Source organism: Pyrus communis, chromosome 17, assembly GCF_041283825.1.
Source record: "Pyrus communis isolate YQ-2024b chromosome 17, ASM4128382v1, whole genome shotgun sequence".
In the NCBI taxonomy this organism is placed as follows: domain Eukaryota; kingdom Viridiplantae; phylum Streptophyta; class Magnoliopsida; order Rosales; family Rosaceae; genus Pyrus; species Pyrus communis.
Window position 1 is genome coordinate 18,124,604 of NC_142581.1, and position 18,579 is coordinate 18,143,182.

Here is an 18,579-nt window from a genome sequence, read left to right on the forward strand (position 1 = left end):
TCAAAGCATATACAAACAAGTTTGACGGTTGGGATCGTTGAAATTAGTTTCGGAGAATTCGTATTCCATCAAGTTCAATGGTGTGTGTGTGTGTGTGTATATATTTATTAAGTAGATTTAAATCTGTTTATTTTGTACGTATAATTGATTGGTACACGGAGTAGTACATCACGTGAGTCATTATAAAAATAGTGAGATATGTTATATGTGTGATAAAAAGTTAATAACTTAAAAAAATAAAAATAAAATAATTCTCACCACTTCTATTAATTTTCATTTTTCCCTCTCATTTTTGTTTCCTTTTCAACTTTTCTTATAATTTTCACTTTTCCCTCCGGCAGCCTATGGTGCCTACCCATCTTCCCCTAATTCCCTCTCTTTTTTGTTTCCTTTTCAACTTTTCTTATCATTTTCATTTTCCCTCTTTTTTTCTTCAAAAAGGGCTGCACTGCAGGGAATGGAATGAAATTATCAATTATGGAATCAAATCAATGGATGCATATTAATTAATAATTATTATAGTTTTTATAAAGTTTAATTCAAAATTTAATATATATATATATATAATTAGTATAGATAGTTAATATTTTGGGGGTATAATTATTATAGTTAATTTAATATATATATATATATATATATATATTTATTATAGTTTTTAGACCATCTCCAATGGTCGGGCTAAAAGCCAAATATTTTAGCCCAGAAAATTTATATTTTAGCCCAGAAACAACTTTTCTACTCCAACCGTTGTGGCCTAAAATTTTAGCCCGGGATTATTAAAGAATGAACTTAGGCTTTTTTTTTCTTAAATTAAATTTAAAAAAAAAAATACGTAGATTGTCGTAAATTAATTTTATAAACATTTGAATCTAAAAAAATTTAAATTCCGATAAATATTGAAAAATCACTAAATTTTACATCAAAGACATAAATTATTGGATAATTAATAAGACATAAATTATAATTCACAAACCACAATTACCAAACTTAATTAATAAAGCACATAATTCATACACTACATAAACTTAACAATCATATCCACCATCTTCACTTGGTGATGGACTTCGTTGAAATGTTGGGATATAGGGTTCAGAAGATTCATCATCTTGAAACATACTCCTTGAGGCAGACTTTCGCATAATTTCCTTTTGCTTACCACGTAAGAACTTCTTCCTTTCTGGAGTGTATTTGCTGAGGTCTGATGCGATATTTATGCGCACACAAATTAAACCCTCTTTTTGACGATTTGTAGTATAAGTGCAAGTAGGGATCGTTCTGGACCGGGGATTAGGAGGGATTGCAAATCTCTTGGAAACTGACTCAAAAACGTAAAAACATAATATAAAACACTAAACTAGACTCAAAGAATGTAAAACTAAACTTTAAAACACTAAAACAAATCAAAAGACTCAAAATGCTTTTAAAAACACAAACTAAAATGCTATACTAAACTCGAAGAATTCAAAACTAAAAATAAGAAAGATTAAGACTAAGACTTAAACGAAATATGGGGGGATTGATTTTGGACGAATTTAAACTAAAATGGATAGATTGTAAAGAAAACAAATTGTAAATATGAAATTGACGGAAATGAATGGATGGTATGGCTAGCTAAGGGGTTCATCTCCATACATGTTACACTTGCATAATAAAATGATTTCCAATTGCATTTCAATAAACCATGAATTCTCAACACCCCGGGTTAATTAGGTCCGCTTAAATTAACCGTCAAGTTTTCCTTAAGTTAATGAATTGGATGATTGCATACGACAACCCAAAGCATTCCTCACAAGTTCCCTACATGAATTGCATAATAGAGAAACAAGCAAGAATCATTAAGCATCATGAAAACTATAAGTGTTGACGAGGCATTCGTTACTATGATTGCATGAAACTTATGCCAAGAATTCGTTTAACGCGATTGTTTATAAGCAACCTTCACTACTTGTGAATATAAGTTCATAACGATTAGGTGAAACTCACTTATATTCTAGCGTCATATTCATGCATGAAAATTAAGCGCGCATTCTTAATAAACATACATAAATAAGTTATCAATCAAACGGTTAAACAAATTGAATCCACAACTTATGAAACGCAATTAGAAGTAATCAAATCAAAATGCAAGCATAAACATATATTTCGAATCCCCCCCTAGCTAAAGGGGGGTTTAGTTCCTCATACAAAACAAAGAGAATTGAAATTAAACATTGAAATCAAAGAAACGCCTAAACATTCCAACAACTCAAACTTGAATTGTATGAACGTTTAGGCCCTCTTCTCTTCCTCTTTATTGTAGCATAAGGTCTAGGGATAATTGGTTTGGGGGATGGAAGTGTGGAATGGAAAAGGAATTATGGAAATAGGTGAGGAGTGGTGGAGAAAATGGTGCAGAAAATGGAGAGAAACTCACGGCTAGAGAAGGAATGGAGTGTTTGTGTTGTGGTATCTACAATGGAATGAGATGTTCTTTGAATGAATGAATGCAAGGGTATTTATAGGAGTAATGGAGGGAACATGACAGCTAGGAGGTGGGTGGAAATGTGGCTGCAAGTTTGGTGAATGATTATGAGTGAATGCATGTGAATGTGGCTAGGTTGGAAAGCTGGAAATCTGAAAATGCAAATGGGAATGCTGAAATGCAAAGGTGGCCACGGTTTTGAGTGTGTTTTGTGTTGGAAATGCATGTGAATGCATGTGAATGTTGTTTGTGTGAAGTGTGTGTGGGTTAAAGAGTGAATGGTGGTGTAATGATGAAGTGTGATGGCTGAAAATGTCAAGGGAAATGCATGTGATTGCAAGGCAAAGAATTTCAGGATGCATGTGTGTTGGTGTGTTGTGTGATTTGTTTTGTGGTTAATGGGAATGTGGTTGAATGATTAAATGGACATGTGGGGTGTAATTGCAAAGGGAATGCAAAGTGAATGAATAATGAATGCATGTGCACTGTTTTTGGGAGAAAGGTGGCTGAATGTGCATGTGAATTAGGTTGTGAAAACATGTGGAATGTGGCTGGAATTGATGAGTAATGCACGGTTTTGTTGTTGGTTCTTTGGTGATGAATGCAATGATGAAATGGATGGGAGTGCATGTGTGTTAGGTGGTGTAATGATGAAGTGGGAAGTGGAAGAATGTGGTTGGAAATGGCTAAGGGGATGCACGGCTAGGAAGAAGAATGAATGATGTGCATGTGTGTGAATGCATGTGTTTAAATGGTTGAAATGTGTAGATGATTATGAGTATGATAAGTGATAAGTGAATGATATGTTAAGTGATAAATGAATGATATGTTAAGTGATAAATGAATGATATGTGGTAAGTGATAAGTGAATGGAAGTGATAAGTGAATGGTTTGATAAGTGATAAGTGAGTGGAAGTGATAAGTGATAAATGAATGATATGTTAAGTGATAAATGAATGATATGTGGTGAGTGATAAGTGAATGATATGATAAGTGAATGCTTTAAGTGTTTAAAATAGGGAACAAAGCCCTTCCTTGCATGGCAAGGAAGGGCGACACAAGGAAACACACGACAATGTCCTAAGGTTGCAAGGAATGTTGTTTTTGTGTTCTAAAATGCGTAGGAGTCTTCAATGATGCTTAAACATGAGGTCTTTTAGGATTTAACTTTCCTACTTCAAGTCTTTAATTTCGTCCATCCTCTTGGCTCCAAGCATATGATATCCATTCCAATCTCTAATTTGCTCCAAAAGGCTCCAAAAGGCATTCTTTTGCATACCTTGCCCTTAGAACCTGAAAACACACAAAAGAAGCATAAAGGACTAAAATAACTAGAGAAACATAACGTAAATGCACGAGAACAAGCCATTTAAGTCGCATGAATATGCTCCTATCAAATACCCCCACACTTATCTTTTGCTAGTCCTCGAGCAAAACAGAAAGAAAAACAAAACAAAACCAAACGAAACAAAACAAAACATAATCTTAAACCTTCCAACGTTGCCTCAGGGATTTCCAATGCACATGACAAGTTAAAAATCATTATTCCCACAGATTTTGGTTATCTTTACACTTAAGTACATACTTAATCATAGTCACCACATACTAATTCACAATTAAGCATTTAAAACTATATATTGAATGTAGTAACATGCCTTAGAGAATTTGCTCAATTCCTTACAAGATATGTACTCAATTTTCACTCAGATTTTCTGACTACACACCCTAATCTAGTTACATGTGAGAAGATTGATGTAAATTTGAAAACGAACACTCACATAAGTTATAACAAGGAAAGCATTTTCTGGATTTACGATAATGACATGAATATGATCTCATGAATGGAATGCTACTACTTAGAATGAGAACCAGTGATTCCATAAGCTCATATCAATTCCAAACTCCACAAATTGAAACACATAACACTCAAGAGAGAAGCATAAGGGTTGAAACGGAGCTAAAGGTGTTTGGCTAACAAAGAAGGGATATGGAAAACAAAGGTTCTTAAAGAAATAGCGAGCAAAGCATTTGAATTAACGTAGAATTCACTTTTGAATGAAAACTCAACTTTTGAACAAGGGGGAACAAGCTCTTTTTCCTTTCTTTCTTTTCTTTTCTGTTTTTCTTTTTCATATGTTTTTCACAATTTTTTTTTTTTTTTTTTTTTTTTTTTTCTTTTGACTTCTCAAAGCATACATAAACACTTAAAAACAAAACATTCTCTCCCCCACACTTATTTTCTTTCATAATGTAACTCAAAAGGAATTCAATTAAGTCATGCTCACTATCTATTAAGAACAAGGGTGGGGATTGTCCTAAACTAGGCTAGGTGAGGAAAATGTGGGTAAACAAAGAATAAAGGCTAAACAAGGCTCAACGGGGTTAAGACTTACAACATATACGAAGTATGGGAAGTAAGGCTATTTGGCTATGGTGGTGGTCACTACACAACTTCTTCTTGAATATGTGTTATGCAAATCAATAACATGCTTTGAATGAAACGGATATAAGTTCTAGCATTTAGTTCTATCATGATACAATTGCATTCTAAGTAGCAACCAAGCAAGGAATAATGAGATCATGCAACAACTTTAGAAAACAAAGAATCACAGAAAATAACTCTCCAAAGAAGGTAATGGCTCGAGTCTCACAGGGATGTAGCGTTATTATGAGTTCCTTCCTTCAAGCATGTTACAAAAACGAATTTTTCTTTTATGATTGCATGTGAAGTCATACATTATAACCATAACTAAACATATACCAAGAGTAAATCAAACTTTCATCCATGTTTATAACTCTTTTTAACAGTCATGCAATTATAAACCAAATCCTCATCATAACGTTGGAAGGTTTCCTAAGACACAAAAACAACTCAAAACACTCTTTTTAGGCTTTTCAAAAAAATGTTTTTCAAATTTTATGTGATTTTCGGAGTTATAAAACAAAACACGCTAAAACAGTTTAAAAACACCTTAAAAATATTTAAAACAGCAAGGAACAACACTTGAAGTTATGGGTGATAAAATTCAACGAATTTGCATCAACATACTTAGCTACCCCCCCACACTTAAATCAAACATTGTCCTCAATGTTTTAAGCATAGATTCACACAAAGTATAAGTAAATACACAAAAAGCACTTAAACATACTAAACATGGCAGAATGTAATTAACAAAGAGAAGAGTTTAGAGACGCAAATCTGGTTATAGAGTGTAAATTCCATCTTCTCCTTGGTAATTGCATTGAGGCTTTTGATCTTTGTGATTCCACAGGCTTACTCTTGAACTGGTTTCTGCCCATCGTTGATTTTCCTTTGTGCTACTTCTTGAACTGGGCAGCATGATGGTTCATTTGGTCTCCCCCGAAGGTCTGAGCTTATCCCTTTTATCTGTTTCTTTGTTCAATCTTTCCAATTCGTATTGAAAAGGGTTGGAGGATAACTCAGCCTATGTTTGTCTCCACATGCTTCAATGTATCATTTTCATTTGCCTTACTCGCTCCCCTTTGCAGAAGTGGTCCCTTCTCCGGAAGTGTATCAACCGTTGAAGATGACTACTCGAGAGCAACGCTAGGTAAGCAATCAGGAATAGATTCCAGGCAGTTGGCTCCAGATCGGAAGATTGACTCCAAGTGCCGGCTGATTGCTTCTTTTACTTTGCCATGCGAGTAAGAACAAGGACAAAGAAAAAGACAGGGAAAGAGCATGATATGAGATACTTTTGCTTTTGACCTTGATGATATGAGATACCTTTGCTTTGAAGAAGCGGTGAATGAATCAGCACATGCTTCAATCCGCCGTTTCCTCCTGGGTCATATGTACTCCAGGCATCTGGTATCATCTTTGGGGAAGAAGAAAGAATTGAGTATTTTGAAAGGCTTTGCTGGGAGTGCGCCCTCAGAGGTGAGGGAGAGTTGGGCATTTTCTTCAGGTTTTCCCTGCCATAAAAGACGAAGGTCGACATATATAGAGATAATATCAAGTGGTGGTACTTTTTACCTTTGTCGACAAACGTTTTGATCCCGCAACTCCGGCTTTTTGAAATAGTGGCGCCTCTTCGATCTTTGAATTCGGCTCTTCGATTTCTGAGCAGGCGCCCCTTCGATTTCTGAACGACGCCCCTTCGCTTTCTGAACGACACGTGGTAATGCAGATGCGGCTCCTTTTGACAAAGCTGCACGCGTTTTCTGAAAAGCAGAGAAAGCGTCGCCGAACTTTGCGCTTGTCGGCTAAAGACGTGTAGTTGCGATGATGGCCTCCACGTGTTTTCAGCTTTGTCAGAAATCTTTTGACAAAGTTGAACGCGTTTTCTGAAAAGCCGAGGGAGCGTCGCCTAACTTACGCCGGAAAATCTGGCTCTTTGAATCGGTGGACGCGTCGCCTTGGCATTTTATAGAGCTATCGATCACCGCCAACATACACACTCTGAAGATTTCCCATTCCTGAAACTCGACTCCGGCCCTTTGTGAAATTTTTAACTCCATCCACCCCTTCTCTTTGAACACTTTTGAAAAAAATGGCAAACTCATCGAACCTTAGCTTAGATTTGAGTCTCAGCAGCGATCCGGTTGCGCCCCGTCAAGGTAATGTATGGCGCCCTTCTTTTTTATCTTCTAACGGTCCTCTTTCAGGTGAAGACTCTGTGATGCAGGACGCCACAACAGCTACAATAGTAGCTAAAAACCTCCTCACTCCAAAAGATAGTAGGCTGCTGTCAGGACGGTCCGATGAGTTGGCCGTTCAAGAGTCCCTCGCACTTAGTGTTCAGTGTGCGAGCTCTGTGTCCAACATGGGCCTACGCCTGCTTGCCCGCTCCCGTCAGGTGGAATCGTTGATGGCAGAGGTGGAAAGACTTAAGCAAGAGATCCAGCAGCTTAAGTACGAGAATAGAAGTTTGCATGTGCTTGCAAATAACTATTCGTCGGGGATGAAGAGGAAGCTTGATGAGCTGCAAGAATCTGAGGGTCGAATTCACAGTGACCGTCAAAGGCTTGCGTCTTATCTCCAGAGGCACCTTTTTCCTGGGTCATCCAGCGCTTGGCCAAGTATTGAGGCCTGGAATGCTCTAGCTCCGATGCCTCCCGCTCCGATGCCTTCCGTTTCGATGCCTCCCGCTTCTATGCCTCCCGCTTCTGCGCCTTCCGCTTCTGCGCCTCGTAGTGGGACTTCACGCAAACAACCTTTGTGAAGCACCACCTTTCTCCATGTTTAGTATCTTTCTTTTTTTTTCTTTTTTTTTTTTTCTTTTTTTATTTTTATTTTTTTTATTAACATAAATAAAATCAAACGGCATGGAATTGGTCCTTGAATGGAAGGTGATACTTGAAGTGAACCGGCATTGGTTTGAATTCTAGTGTAGGTGCCTGATTCAAAAAAAATAGCAAGTTAGTATAAAATCTAATGGAATTTGGAAAAAAATACTTACTTGTTTTGTCCGACAAGAACTCAATGACAAATACCACTCCTTTGAAAGTTTCAGGGATATTGGACTTGGCCAGATTGCAAGTGATGGTTATTACTTGTCCAATGTCATCAAATTTAACTTCTTTGGATTTTGTGGTTTCAAGAACGTCCTCTTTGATGGATTCATGACATTCCCTACTTGTCACCTTTGGAAGGGCTTCCAAGATGTCTTTTTCACCTTCTTCTTCCTTGGAAGTCATGAATCTGCAAGGAATAAGGATACTTGTTGGAACGGGGTTAAAAATAATGAAATTTGGAACAACCATACCTGTATTAGATGACATAGGAGCAATAGGTGCCTCCGGTAAAGGTGTTTCCACCCTTTCCGTGGGTTGGGTGTATTCCTCTTCCTTGTGATTTGATTTTGATGGTTGAGGGTCCGTTCCAACCTCCTTGTCACTTCTCAACATGATAGCATTGGTGGTTTCAAATTCTCCCTTCTGATTTGCAATGGTTGAACTAGGGAGTTCTCCTTGGTCGCAAAATTGTACTTCGAACTCCGCTATTTGCCCAATTTGCTTTTCCAGAGTAGTAAGTAATTGAAAAATCGTATCATTATCATTTGAATTACCTACATTACTTTGGGCAGGTTGTGGTGGCTGCATAGGCGTTGAATAGAACTCCTCATACGGCTGCCAATATCCTTCTTGTTGAGCCTCATTGTCTTGATTTTGTAAGCCCTGCACCAAACAAATTAATTCATCAAGCTTTTGATTATAATTTATTGACGAACTTGAGTTTGGTTGGGCATATTGAATATGAGGTTGTGGTGGCTGCCAATATCCTCCTTGTTGAGCATTTTGAGGTTCCCACCACATAGAGTTTGAATGATCACTCCAATCCGAATTGTAAGTATTGGAAAACACGTTATTCCTTGAATGAAGATTCAATATATCAACTCTTTGCATTTGAGACCTTTCCATGAGTTGTGACAAAAGAGAAGCATTATCAAGTGCCATCTTGTTCTTAACAAACAAAATAATAAAAAAAAAAAACTAAATCTAAAAGACAATACAGAAACAAACAATCCAAGGGATTAGCAAATTTTCTAATCCCCGGCAACGACGCCAAAATTTGATGCGATATTTATGCGCACACAAATTAAACCCTCTTTTTGACGATTTGTAGTATAAGTGCAAGTAGGGATCGTTCTGGACCGGGGATTAGGAGGGATTGCAAATCTCTTGGAAACTGACTCAAAAACGTAAAAACATAATATAAAACACTAAACTAGACTCAAAGAATGTAAAACTAAACTTTAAAACACTAAAACAAATCAAAAGACTCAAAATGCTTTTAAAAACACAAACTAAAATGCTATACTAAACTCGAAGAATTCAAAACTAAAAATAAGAAAGATTAAGACTAAGACTTAAACGAAATATGGGGGGATTGATTTTGGACGAATTTAAACTAAAATGGATAGATTGTAAAGAAAACAAATTGTAAATATGAAATTGACGGAAATGAATGGATGGTATGGCTAGCTAAGGGGTTCATCTCCATACATGTTACACTTGCATAATAAAATGATTTCCAATTGCATTTCAATAAACCATGAATTCTCAACACCCCGGGTTAATTAGGTCCGCTTAAATTAACCGTCAAGTTTTCCTTAAGTTAATGAATTGGATGATTGCATACGACAACCCAAAGCATTCCTCACAAGTTCCCTACATGAATTGCATAATAGAGAAACAAGCAAGAATCATTAAGCATCATGAAAACTATAAGTGTTGACGAGGCATTCGTTACTATGATTGCATGAAACTTATGCCAAGAATTCGTTTAACGCGATTGTTTATAAGCAACCTTCACTACTTGTGAATATAAGTTCATAACGATTAGGTGAAACTCACTTATATTCTAGCGTCATATTCATGCATGAAAATTAAGCGCGCATTCTTAATAAACATACATAAATAAGTTATCAATCAAACGGTTAAACAAATTGAATCCACAACTTATGAAACGCAATTAGAAGTAATCAAATCAAAATGCAAGCATAAACATATATTTCGAATCCCCCCCTAGCTAAAGGGGGGTTTAGTTCCTCATACAAAACAAAGAGAATTGAAATTAAACATTGAAATCAAAGAAACGCCTAAACATTCCAACAACTCAAACTTGAATTGTATGAACGTTTAGGCCCTCTTCTCTTCCTCTTTATTGTAGCATAAGGTCTAGGGATAATTGGTTTGGGGGATGGAAGTGTGGAATGGAAAAGGAATTATGGAAATAGGTGAGGAGTGGTGGAGAAAATGGTGCAGAAAATGGAGAGAAACTCACGGCTAGAGAAGGAATGGAGTGTTTGTGTTGTGGTATCTACAATGGAATGAGATGTTCTTTGAATGAATGAATGCAAGGGTATTTATAGGAGTAATGGAGGGAACATGACAGCTAGGAGGTGGGTGGAAATGTGGCTGCAAGTTTGGTGAATGATTATGAGTGAATGCATGTGAATGTGGCTAGGTTGGAAAGCTGGAAATCTGAAAATGCAAATGGGAATGCTGAAATGCAAAGGTGGCCACGGTTTTGAGTGTGTTTTGTGTTGGAAATGCATGTGAATGCATGTGAATGTTGTTTGTGTGAAGTGTGTGTGGGTTAAAGAGTGAATGGTGGTGTAATGATGAAGTGTGATGGCTGAAAATGTCAAGGGAAATGCATGTGATTGCAAGGCAAAGAATTTCAGGATGCATGTGTGTTGGTGTGTTGTGTGATTTGTTTTGTGGTTAATGGGAATGTGGTTGAATGATTAAATGGACATGTGGGGTGTAATTGCAAAGGGAATGCAAAGTGAATGAATAATGAATGCATGTGCACTGTTTTTGGGAGAAAGGTGGCTGAATGTGCATGTGAATTAGGTTGTGAAAACATGTGGAATGTGGCTGGAATTGATGAGTAATGCACGGTTTTGTTGTTGGTTCTTTGGTGATGAATGCAATGATGAAATGGATGGGAGTGCATGTGTGTTAGGTGGTGTAATGATGAAGTGGGAAGTGGAAGAATGTGGTTGGAAATGGCTAAGGGGATGCACGGCTAGGAAGAAGAATGAATGATGTGCATGTGTGTGAATGCATGTGTTTAAATGGTTGAAATGTGTAGATGATTATGAGTATGATAAGTGATAAGTGAATGATATGTTAAGTGATAAATGAATGATATGTTAAGTGATAAATGAATGATATGTGGTAAGTGATAAGTGAATGGAAGTGATAAGTGAATGGTTTGATAAGTGATAAGTGAGTGGAAGTGATAAGTGATAAATGAATGATATGTTAAGTGATAAATGAATGATATGTGGTGAGTGATAAGTGAATGATATGATAAGTGAATGCTTTAAGTGTTTAAAATAGGGAACAAAGCCCTTCCTTGCATGGCAAGGAAGGGCGACACAAGGAAACACACGACAATGTCCTAAGGTTGCAAGGAATGTTGTTTTTGTGTTCTAAAATGCGTAGGAGTCTTCAATGATGCTTAAACATGAGGTCTTTTAGGATTTAACTTTCCTACTTCAAGTCTTTAATTTCGTCCATCCTCTTGGCTCCAAGCATATGATATCCATTCCAATCTCTAATTTGCTCCAAAAGGCTCCAAAAGGCATTCTTTTGCATACCTTGCCCTTAGAACCTGAAAACACACAAAAGAAGCATAAAGGACTAAAATAACTAGAGAAACATAACGTAAATGCACGAGAACAAGCCATTTAAGTCGCATGAATATGCTCCTATCAAGGTCCTTCATCATGAATTCAATTTCAAACCTATTTTCCTCCCTATCCGAGATTTCCTTCATTTGCAAACGCATTCGGGCCGCTTCTTCTTGGCGAGCGCTATGAGTTTCGTTGAATTTTGCCATTCCAGTATCAAAGTGTCCACTCATCAGATCTTGGGACTTCCCTTTTCTCTTTGCTTCCTTTTGCTTATCTCTTCCTGGGGGCCTTGCAAAAGAAGGAGATGGGGTCATTTCATCGACACCTTCATCAACACCTTCATCTCCGGCATTTGTCTGTGCAGCTTCACGTTGAAATAATCTTCCCCATTGTTGGTCCGCATCGGTTCCTCACCTCGGACAATCCTTGAGGATGTTCCAAGCATGTTGCAACTTAAAAACTTGATTTTTTGGTGTTACTCTTGTCTTATAAATTTTCATTGCTTTGTCATCCTATGCAAAAAATACATAAAAATAATTAGTTGCAACATAATATTATGTACATGACAAATAAAATATCAAGAACAAAACTCACAATTTCTATGGCGCTCCTCCCACTAGCCATGCCAACCATGGCTCTCTCCAAGCTTCTCTTCCATAAAGTGCATGCTTTGTTGATAGTCTTCCACCGATCATAAACACCACCACCATCCCGCCTGCTACCATTGCAGTTTTCTTGAAACTTTGCAATGATTTTATCCCACAAAACCTTCTTATTTTGATTAGTGCCAACTGCACCATCTTCGCTAACAGAAACTCATGCCAAGCATAGAGCAACATCTTTCTCACAAGTCCAATTACGACCTCTAATATGCTCTCTTGCCATGTTGAACAATTTGGAAATGGAAAGAAATGGTAGAAAGATAAATTGGAAGAATTGTAAGAGAAATTTGAGTTTTGTGTGGATGTTTGAACAAATACATAGGTATTTATAGAGTTTTTGGATGAATTTTGAGTTAAATAATTTTTTTTAATTATTTTAACCGTTAGATTTAAATTTGGGCCGTTAGATCTTTTTTTTTACCGTTAGATTTGATTATATTTGATCTCAGCCGTTGGATTCAATGTATTTTAAAATAACATATTTTAAAAAATCAAATTTGAATCTGGACCGTTGGATCAACCAACGGTCCTTGAAACGCAACTGTTGGATTGCAAAAATAGCCGTTGGAGTTCATCTGGGTGGCCGACAACCCGCTGACAGCGGGGCCCACCCTGTCGGACAAGGATTGCAAGCGCTCCGCGTGGGGCGCGTTCGCGAGTGAACGGGCCGAGACTGGCCTTTGGGCCAGCGAGTCCACTTGCGCGGGGGGGGGGGGGGGCGGAATCTGGGGGGTATTTGGCCCAACTTTAACATTTGGCATTTAGCCCAATGTTTTAGCATGGGTTGGAGATGGTTTGGGGGGGGAATTTGGCATTTAGCCCATTGTTGGAGATGGTCTTAGGAGTATAAAATTGTTAAATTAATATATATAATTATTACAGTATTATTTTAGGATTATAAAATCATAAAAATAATATTCGGCTTATCGTGTATCGTGTTACCCATGTATATCCGAATCAACTCGTTATCTTAACAGGTGCTTATCGGTTACCCGATAACGACCCGATTCGTTATCGTGTCGACTAGAACACCTGTTAATTTTGTATCATGTTGTGTCGGATTATCGGATCGTGTCAGAACATATTTCCAATTTAATTTTTAATTTCTTTTCCCTTGGTGAGCTCTGTTTGTGACTCAAGGCCAATTCCAATTCCACGCCAATTCCGTCACGCCCCTAAAACTCTCGCCAATGTACTCATCCAAGTCCGGCCGAGTTGGCGGCGGCGGCGGCTCAGGACGCAGAGCCGGAGCCGCCAAGCTTGGCCGAGCCTCCTTCCCTCCGCCCCTCCGCTCCTCCGCCCAAACCAGCCGCCTCTCCCTAGGAGGCTCCAATCCCAGAGGCCGCAACTCAGGCTCCAATACGTCAGCAGCCGCCGCCACGCCGGCCGTGGAAGAGCAGTTCAGTTTAGTCGCCGGGCGTAACCCACTTGCTTTCTCTGTGATCATTCGTATGGCGCCGGACTTGGTGGAAGAGATCAAGCGCGTCGAAGACCAAGGTGGTGCGCCCCGCATCAAGTTCGGTCCGTCGCCTAATAACTCCCTCGGCAATGTGAGTGTCTTGGGGGTATTTGAACTGGGGATTGCTTAAATTTTGCTAATTTCGTAGTGTTTGTGATTTGCTTGTGTGTGGCTCTGGGTTTTGTTTCAATTATGCATTGCTCAAGTTTTTCGGTATGGTTTTTCATGGAGAAGAAATTTTGGACTTTGCTTATCTCCTTCAACTTTTCACTAGGTTCTTTATATTTCTCTTAATTTTCAGGGGTACTTTTTCACTTGGGAGTACTGTGGCTTGTTTTTAATTTGAAGTTGTTCCTATATTTTTTCAAATGTCGGTTTGGTGTTGCTTGTATAGTTGAAATTTTGTTCCTTTTTGGGGCAATTTGTTACTCTTATGCAGAATTATTACTTTGTCCACTAATTTGGTTTCTTTGAAGTTATTCTTTTGGCAAGGTTGATGTTTTCGGAGTTTTTGCTATAGTTTACCTGCCCAGATAATAAAATTTGAGTTCTTTTAAGTCTCTCCATTGGAATATTTGGAAATTTTGTTAATACTAGTTAATCTAGATGTAGAGATTAATCTTAATGTTATCATTGCTTTGAATGGTCCAATATTGCTTCAGGTTATTGATCTGGGTGGGAAGGAGTTTACATTTACTTGGGACCAGGAAGTTGGTGATCTCTGTGACATTTATGAAGAGCATGAAAGTGGTGAAGGTGGAAATGGTTCGCTGGTTGAATCAGGATTTGCATGGCGCAAAGTTAATGTGCATCGGATCTTAGATGAGTCAACTAAGAACCGTTTTAAACAGTGGTCAGAGGAAGCTGAGCGCAAGAATAAATCCCGCAAGTAAGTAGTCTGATTGTCACTGTGGAGTTCCCTCGCTTTTTCATTATTCAATAGCTATAGGCATATTCTTTCTTCAGTTTCTTTTGCTTTGGCACAATTAAATATTTTTAACTGCATTTGCATTGGCTGCTTCAGGGAGGTTGCAATATAGAACACTATTTTTGGTGGTACTTAGGTGCTAATACTATCTTCAATTGCCATCATTCTTGTGTAGTTCTGGTTGCCCATTAGTTGCATTATTTTTACTAAAATCAATTTGATGCTTTTTATTTCATGACTAGTTTCAAGACTTTTTTTTTAGTACAATTATCAGAAGGTTGAAGTCTGTTGTGTTGCAACCGTCAACTGTTATGCCTTTGAGTTGTTCCGGCTGTTGTCTTATCCCTTTAATTTGTTTTTTGTTTCTGAAAACAGGGCCATTGTGTTAGAACAATGTACAGAGACGAAGAATCAGTTAAAGCAATATGATACTACAACAGGTAAGGTTTTCAATCTGAGTTTCATATATTTTCATATTTTTAGTATAATACAGTCAATTTCTTACTCACCTAGAAGTTAGTAGTTTAGTGCGAAGTAGGAAAACACTGAACTTGAAATGTGTAATTAATGTAAATTTTTCCACTATAGTCTACATTGCCTTATAAGAAAATCAGATTGAACTAGCTAGAAATGCACATGAGGATCGATAAATTTTAGCGCACAGTCTAAATTGAAAAACATTAATGTGTTATATGTCAATGAAAATTTTTAATTGTTTTTTTCTTCTGGTTTTGTTTAAACGGCTGCTGTTCGTATATGTTCAGTTAACTACTGTTTGTTACTTTTTTATTTTTATTGAAAGATTACAACTGAAACTACTGCACTGTTGGGTTTTTCCACCCCATGATGAGTTGCCCTAAGTCTATTAGGAATGATAGTCTTAGAGGATTAAATTGTTTACCCAGTTGGAGTTGTTTTCCCAATTGGAGTTGGTTTCTCAATTGGAGAAGGATTCATAACTAGGTTCCAATTAGGATTAGTAATCCTTATTAAAGAACACCTTTGTTGTGCAAAACAATAAGTTGTATACCACTCAAGGAGTTTGAATGAGAGAATAATGTAAGGGCAAAATGTGTGCGAGAGAAAAGAAAAAAAGATAAGAGTGTATTTTTTTGTTCTTGTTCTTGTTCTTTCAGGTTCTCTTCCAAGTCTTAATACTAGAGGGTTGACAAGATTATTCGTTGTACTCATTATTGATATAGTGAAAGTTTGTTGTTGCTGCTCCGAGGATGTAGGCGCATAGCTGAACCACGTAAATTCTTGGTGTTATTTATCTTTGTTTTTTTTGGTTTTCCATTTCCGAATTTTTTCTGTTTTTCCCATTCTTAAACGTGATATTCACAACATGAACTACATAACTAACGTATCTGATACCTCACTTGTTTCCAGCTAATCAACCTTGGAGGAATTTCAAACGAAAGAAAGAGCCCCCCTTTAAGAAGCAGAAAGTTGAACTGCCTCAACGTGAGTGGAGCCTTGTAGAAGCTTTTATTTTCTAACCTTTTTTTTGTTTTGGGGTGGTGGTCGGCTGTTTCTTGTGCCTTTTTGCACATGTTGCTGTGATTCTCTAGACCCATACCTCTACTACCTAAATGATCCACAATTAGACCCTTATCTTGTGCCGCTGTCCATACAAGAAAAACTATTTCGTTGGAACACCCTAATATCAAGCTTCTAGGTTTCCTCTTATACTTCCCCAAGCTCATTACAATAAACTTTTACATAAAAGTTCTCTTACAATTGTCCCATCTATTTAACCTTGTCACTATCCCCAGCCAAAGTAATCCTCGTCACTATCCCTCTTCCCTCCTTTTCACTATTTTAAATTCTTTCTTCTTCCAGGCTTACAGCTTTGAAGTTGTTTTATTTGAGTTTAAATTTTTTATTGAATCGTCTATTTATTTGAATTTTCAGCTCCCCCTAAATCTACATTTAAAACTGGAGTGTCATCAACAACTACTGCAAAGGGTAAGTACTCATCATCACCTCTTCAAACTCCACCTGAGCAATCCGGTGCTCTATCATCTCCGTTAAGAACTAGAAATAATTTGAAGAGTCATGCAAGTGCGGAAGATATTATACCCCTTCAAGTGATTAAAAAAGACAAACCTGCTCCAAGCTCTGATAAAGAAATCCAAATCAGGACTAGTATTGCACCACGAGAAACAGTGGGCAAAGGCAATAGTGGAGCTAACGCTACAGATTTGCTGAGTATGTTGATTGCTTTGCTCACGGAGAATCCCAAAGGCATGAGAATAAAGGTATGAACTAAAAAATGACATTTAATATATTTGATAATAGCCTTATGTCTACTGTTAAATCGTCCAATCTTATAAGGTCGTATTATGTTGATATATTTTAGACATGACATTATTCCAAGTGGACAAATTCCACTCTGTAAATGATATATTCCCAAACAGGACACACAACTCATCCCACCACTTCACACAATATGAGTGGAAGAGAGTTCTAGTTAACCTGATGCAGGATATCTAAGGGAACCCCTGGGCTTTGCCATAAAAGCTGCATCATAGATTCATATATCATATATATTTTTATGCAGTCGCTGTTTTTAAGTACCCTAAAACCCAAATTTATCTCAATATATGGAAAATCAGTTTTGCCTAAACAGTTCTGAAACCATCGGATTTTCATAAATTTGACTATGCTCTGCATGCTTATTTCATTCCAAACTATAACTAAAATAGTTTTATTCTTGTGACAAACAAGTTATTTCTCAATCCGTTTGAACAATAGAAAACCACGTTAAAATCTTTTTCAAAAGAAAAAAAAAAAAAACGTAAAAACCACTTTAAAATCTTTTTCAAGAGAAAAAACCAGCATACATCAACAGTGTCGTACATGAACTATTGTTTTTCATGCATAATAATAGGCAATCATATAATGAAACTAATATCTAAGAGCGAGTGTGAGTGTGAGTTCCCCTACTATTGATTCGAAAAGCATTTTCATCAAAGCACGCGGTAGTTATTCTCCTATTGCCAACTGTGCAGCATGTTAGTTTCCTACAGCATTTGTTACTGTTTTAACAGGGCGTACTAAAAGCTGATACATTATTTTATATTCATCCCTTGCTTATAAGGTTTGGTGTGATTAAAGTTCTATAGGTCTGATGGTGTTACAGACATTATAAAAGGTAAATGATAGACTAAGTATTGAGCTTAAAGGAATCCTTTGAGTGGAGCATAAGAATGAATGCCAGTTGTTGGGAGGGTGTAAGAGTGCAGCTAGGAGAGACGGAATTTAAAACTTTTTTCTCCAAGCTAAATTATGTTCAATAGAAATGGTGAGGGAAACAATCAAACAACTTTGGATATTGTGATAGTGCATCTGGAATTCTAAAAAATCCAACTCTATTATAAATTCATACAATGTCTTGGTTTCTACTTCTGGTACTTATCTCTCTGGATCTTGCTTTTTTAATAGGATTTGGAGAAAGCTATTGCAGATTCATATCCCAACTCTATAAAGAAAATTGAGCCCATTATAAAGAAGGTAAGTGATGGAAATCCTAGATGCTATTATTCTAATTACATTAAGTGATATTATATCTTCTCATTCAATTTGGACATCAGATTGCTAATTATCAAGCTCCAGGGAGATACGTCTTGAAATCAGGAGTGGAGTTAGAAAGCTTAAAGAAACCTGTGTCTGAAAGTGGAAGGTAATCTACTTTTTGTCCAAAGGCGTACTCTGTATGATCAAGTCAAATAGTGGCAAACATGTTTTCCTGTTACTCATGCTTTAACTAAAGGCTTACTCTGCATGATCAAGTCAATTGGTGGCAAACATGTTGTCCGGTTACTCTGTCTTTTAGCTTGTACGGAATCTTGGTCCTCAGGAAATAGATGACTTGACACAATAATAAGCCAAAATATCTAAGAATATAGAAGGAATAAATATATTCCTGATACACAATAGTATTAAAGTTAATT

At 37.1% G+C, this 18,579-nt stretch overlaps 1 protein-coding gene across 1 annotated transcript in view; it reads left to right on the top strand.

Annotated features, from left to right (window-relative positions):
- Positions 1 to 18,579, top strand: part of LOC137707699 (uncharacterized) — a 36,248-nt gene that overhangs the window by 13,250 nt on the left and 4,419 nt on the right. Inside the window, exons 2-8 of the mRNA XM_088689072.1 lie at positions 13,315 to 13,786; positions 14,358 to 14,584; positions 14,999 to 15,063; positions 16,013 to 16,087; positions 16,538 to 16,884; positions 18,071 to 18,139; positions 18,220 to 18,308. Of these exons, the coding sequence (XP_088545198.1) occupies positions 13,427 to 13,786; positions 14,358 to 14,584; positions 14,999 to 15,063; positions 16,013 to 16,087; positions 16,538 to 16,884; positions 18,071 to 18,139; positions 18,220 to 18,308 (1,232 nt within the window). The 5' untranslated portion in view covers positions 13,315 to 13,426. The remainder of the gene's footprint in view (positions 1 to 13,314; positions 13,787 to 14,357; positions 14,585 to 14,998; positions 15,064 to 16,012; positions 16,088 to 16,537; positions 16,885 to 18,070; positions 18,140 to 18,219; positions 18,309 to 18,579) is intronic.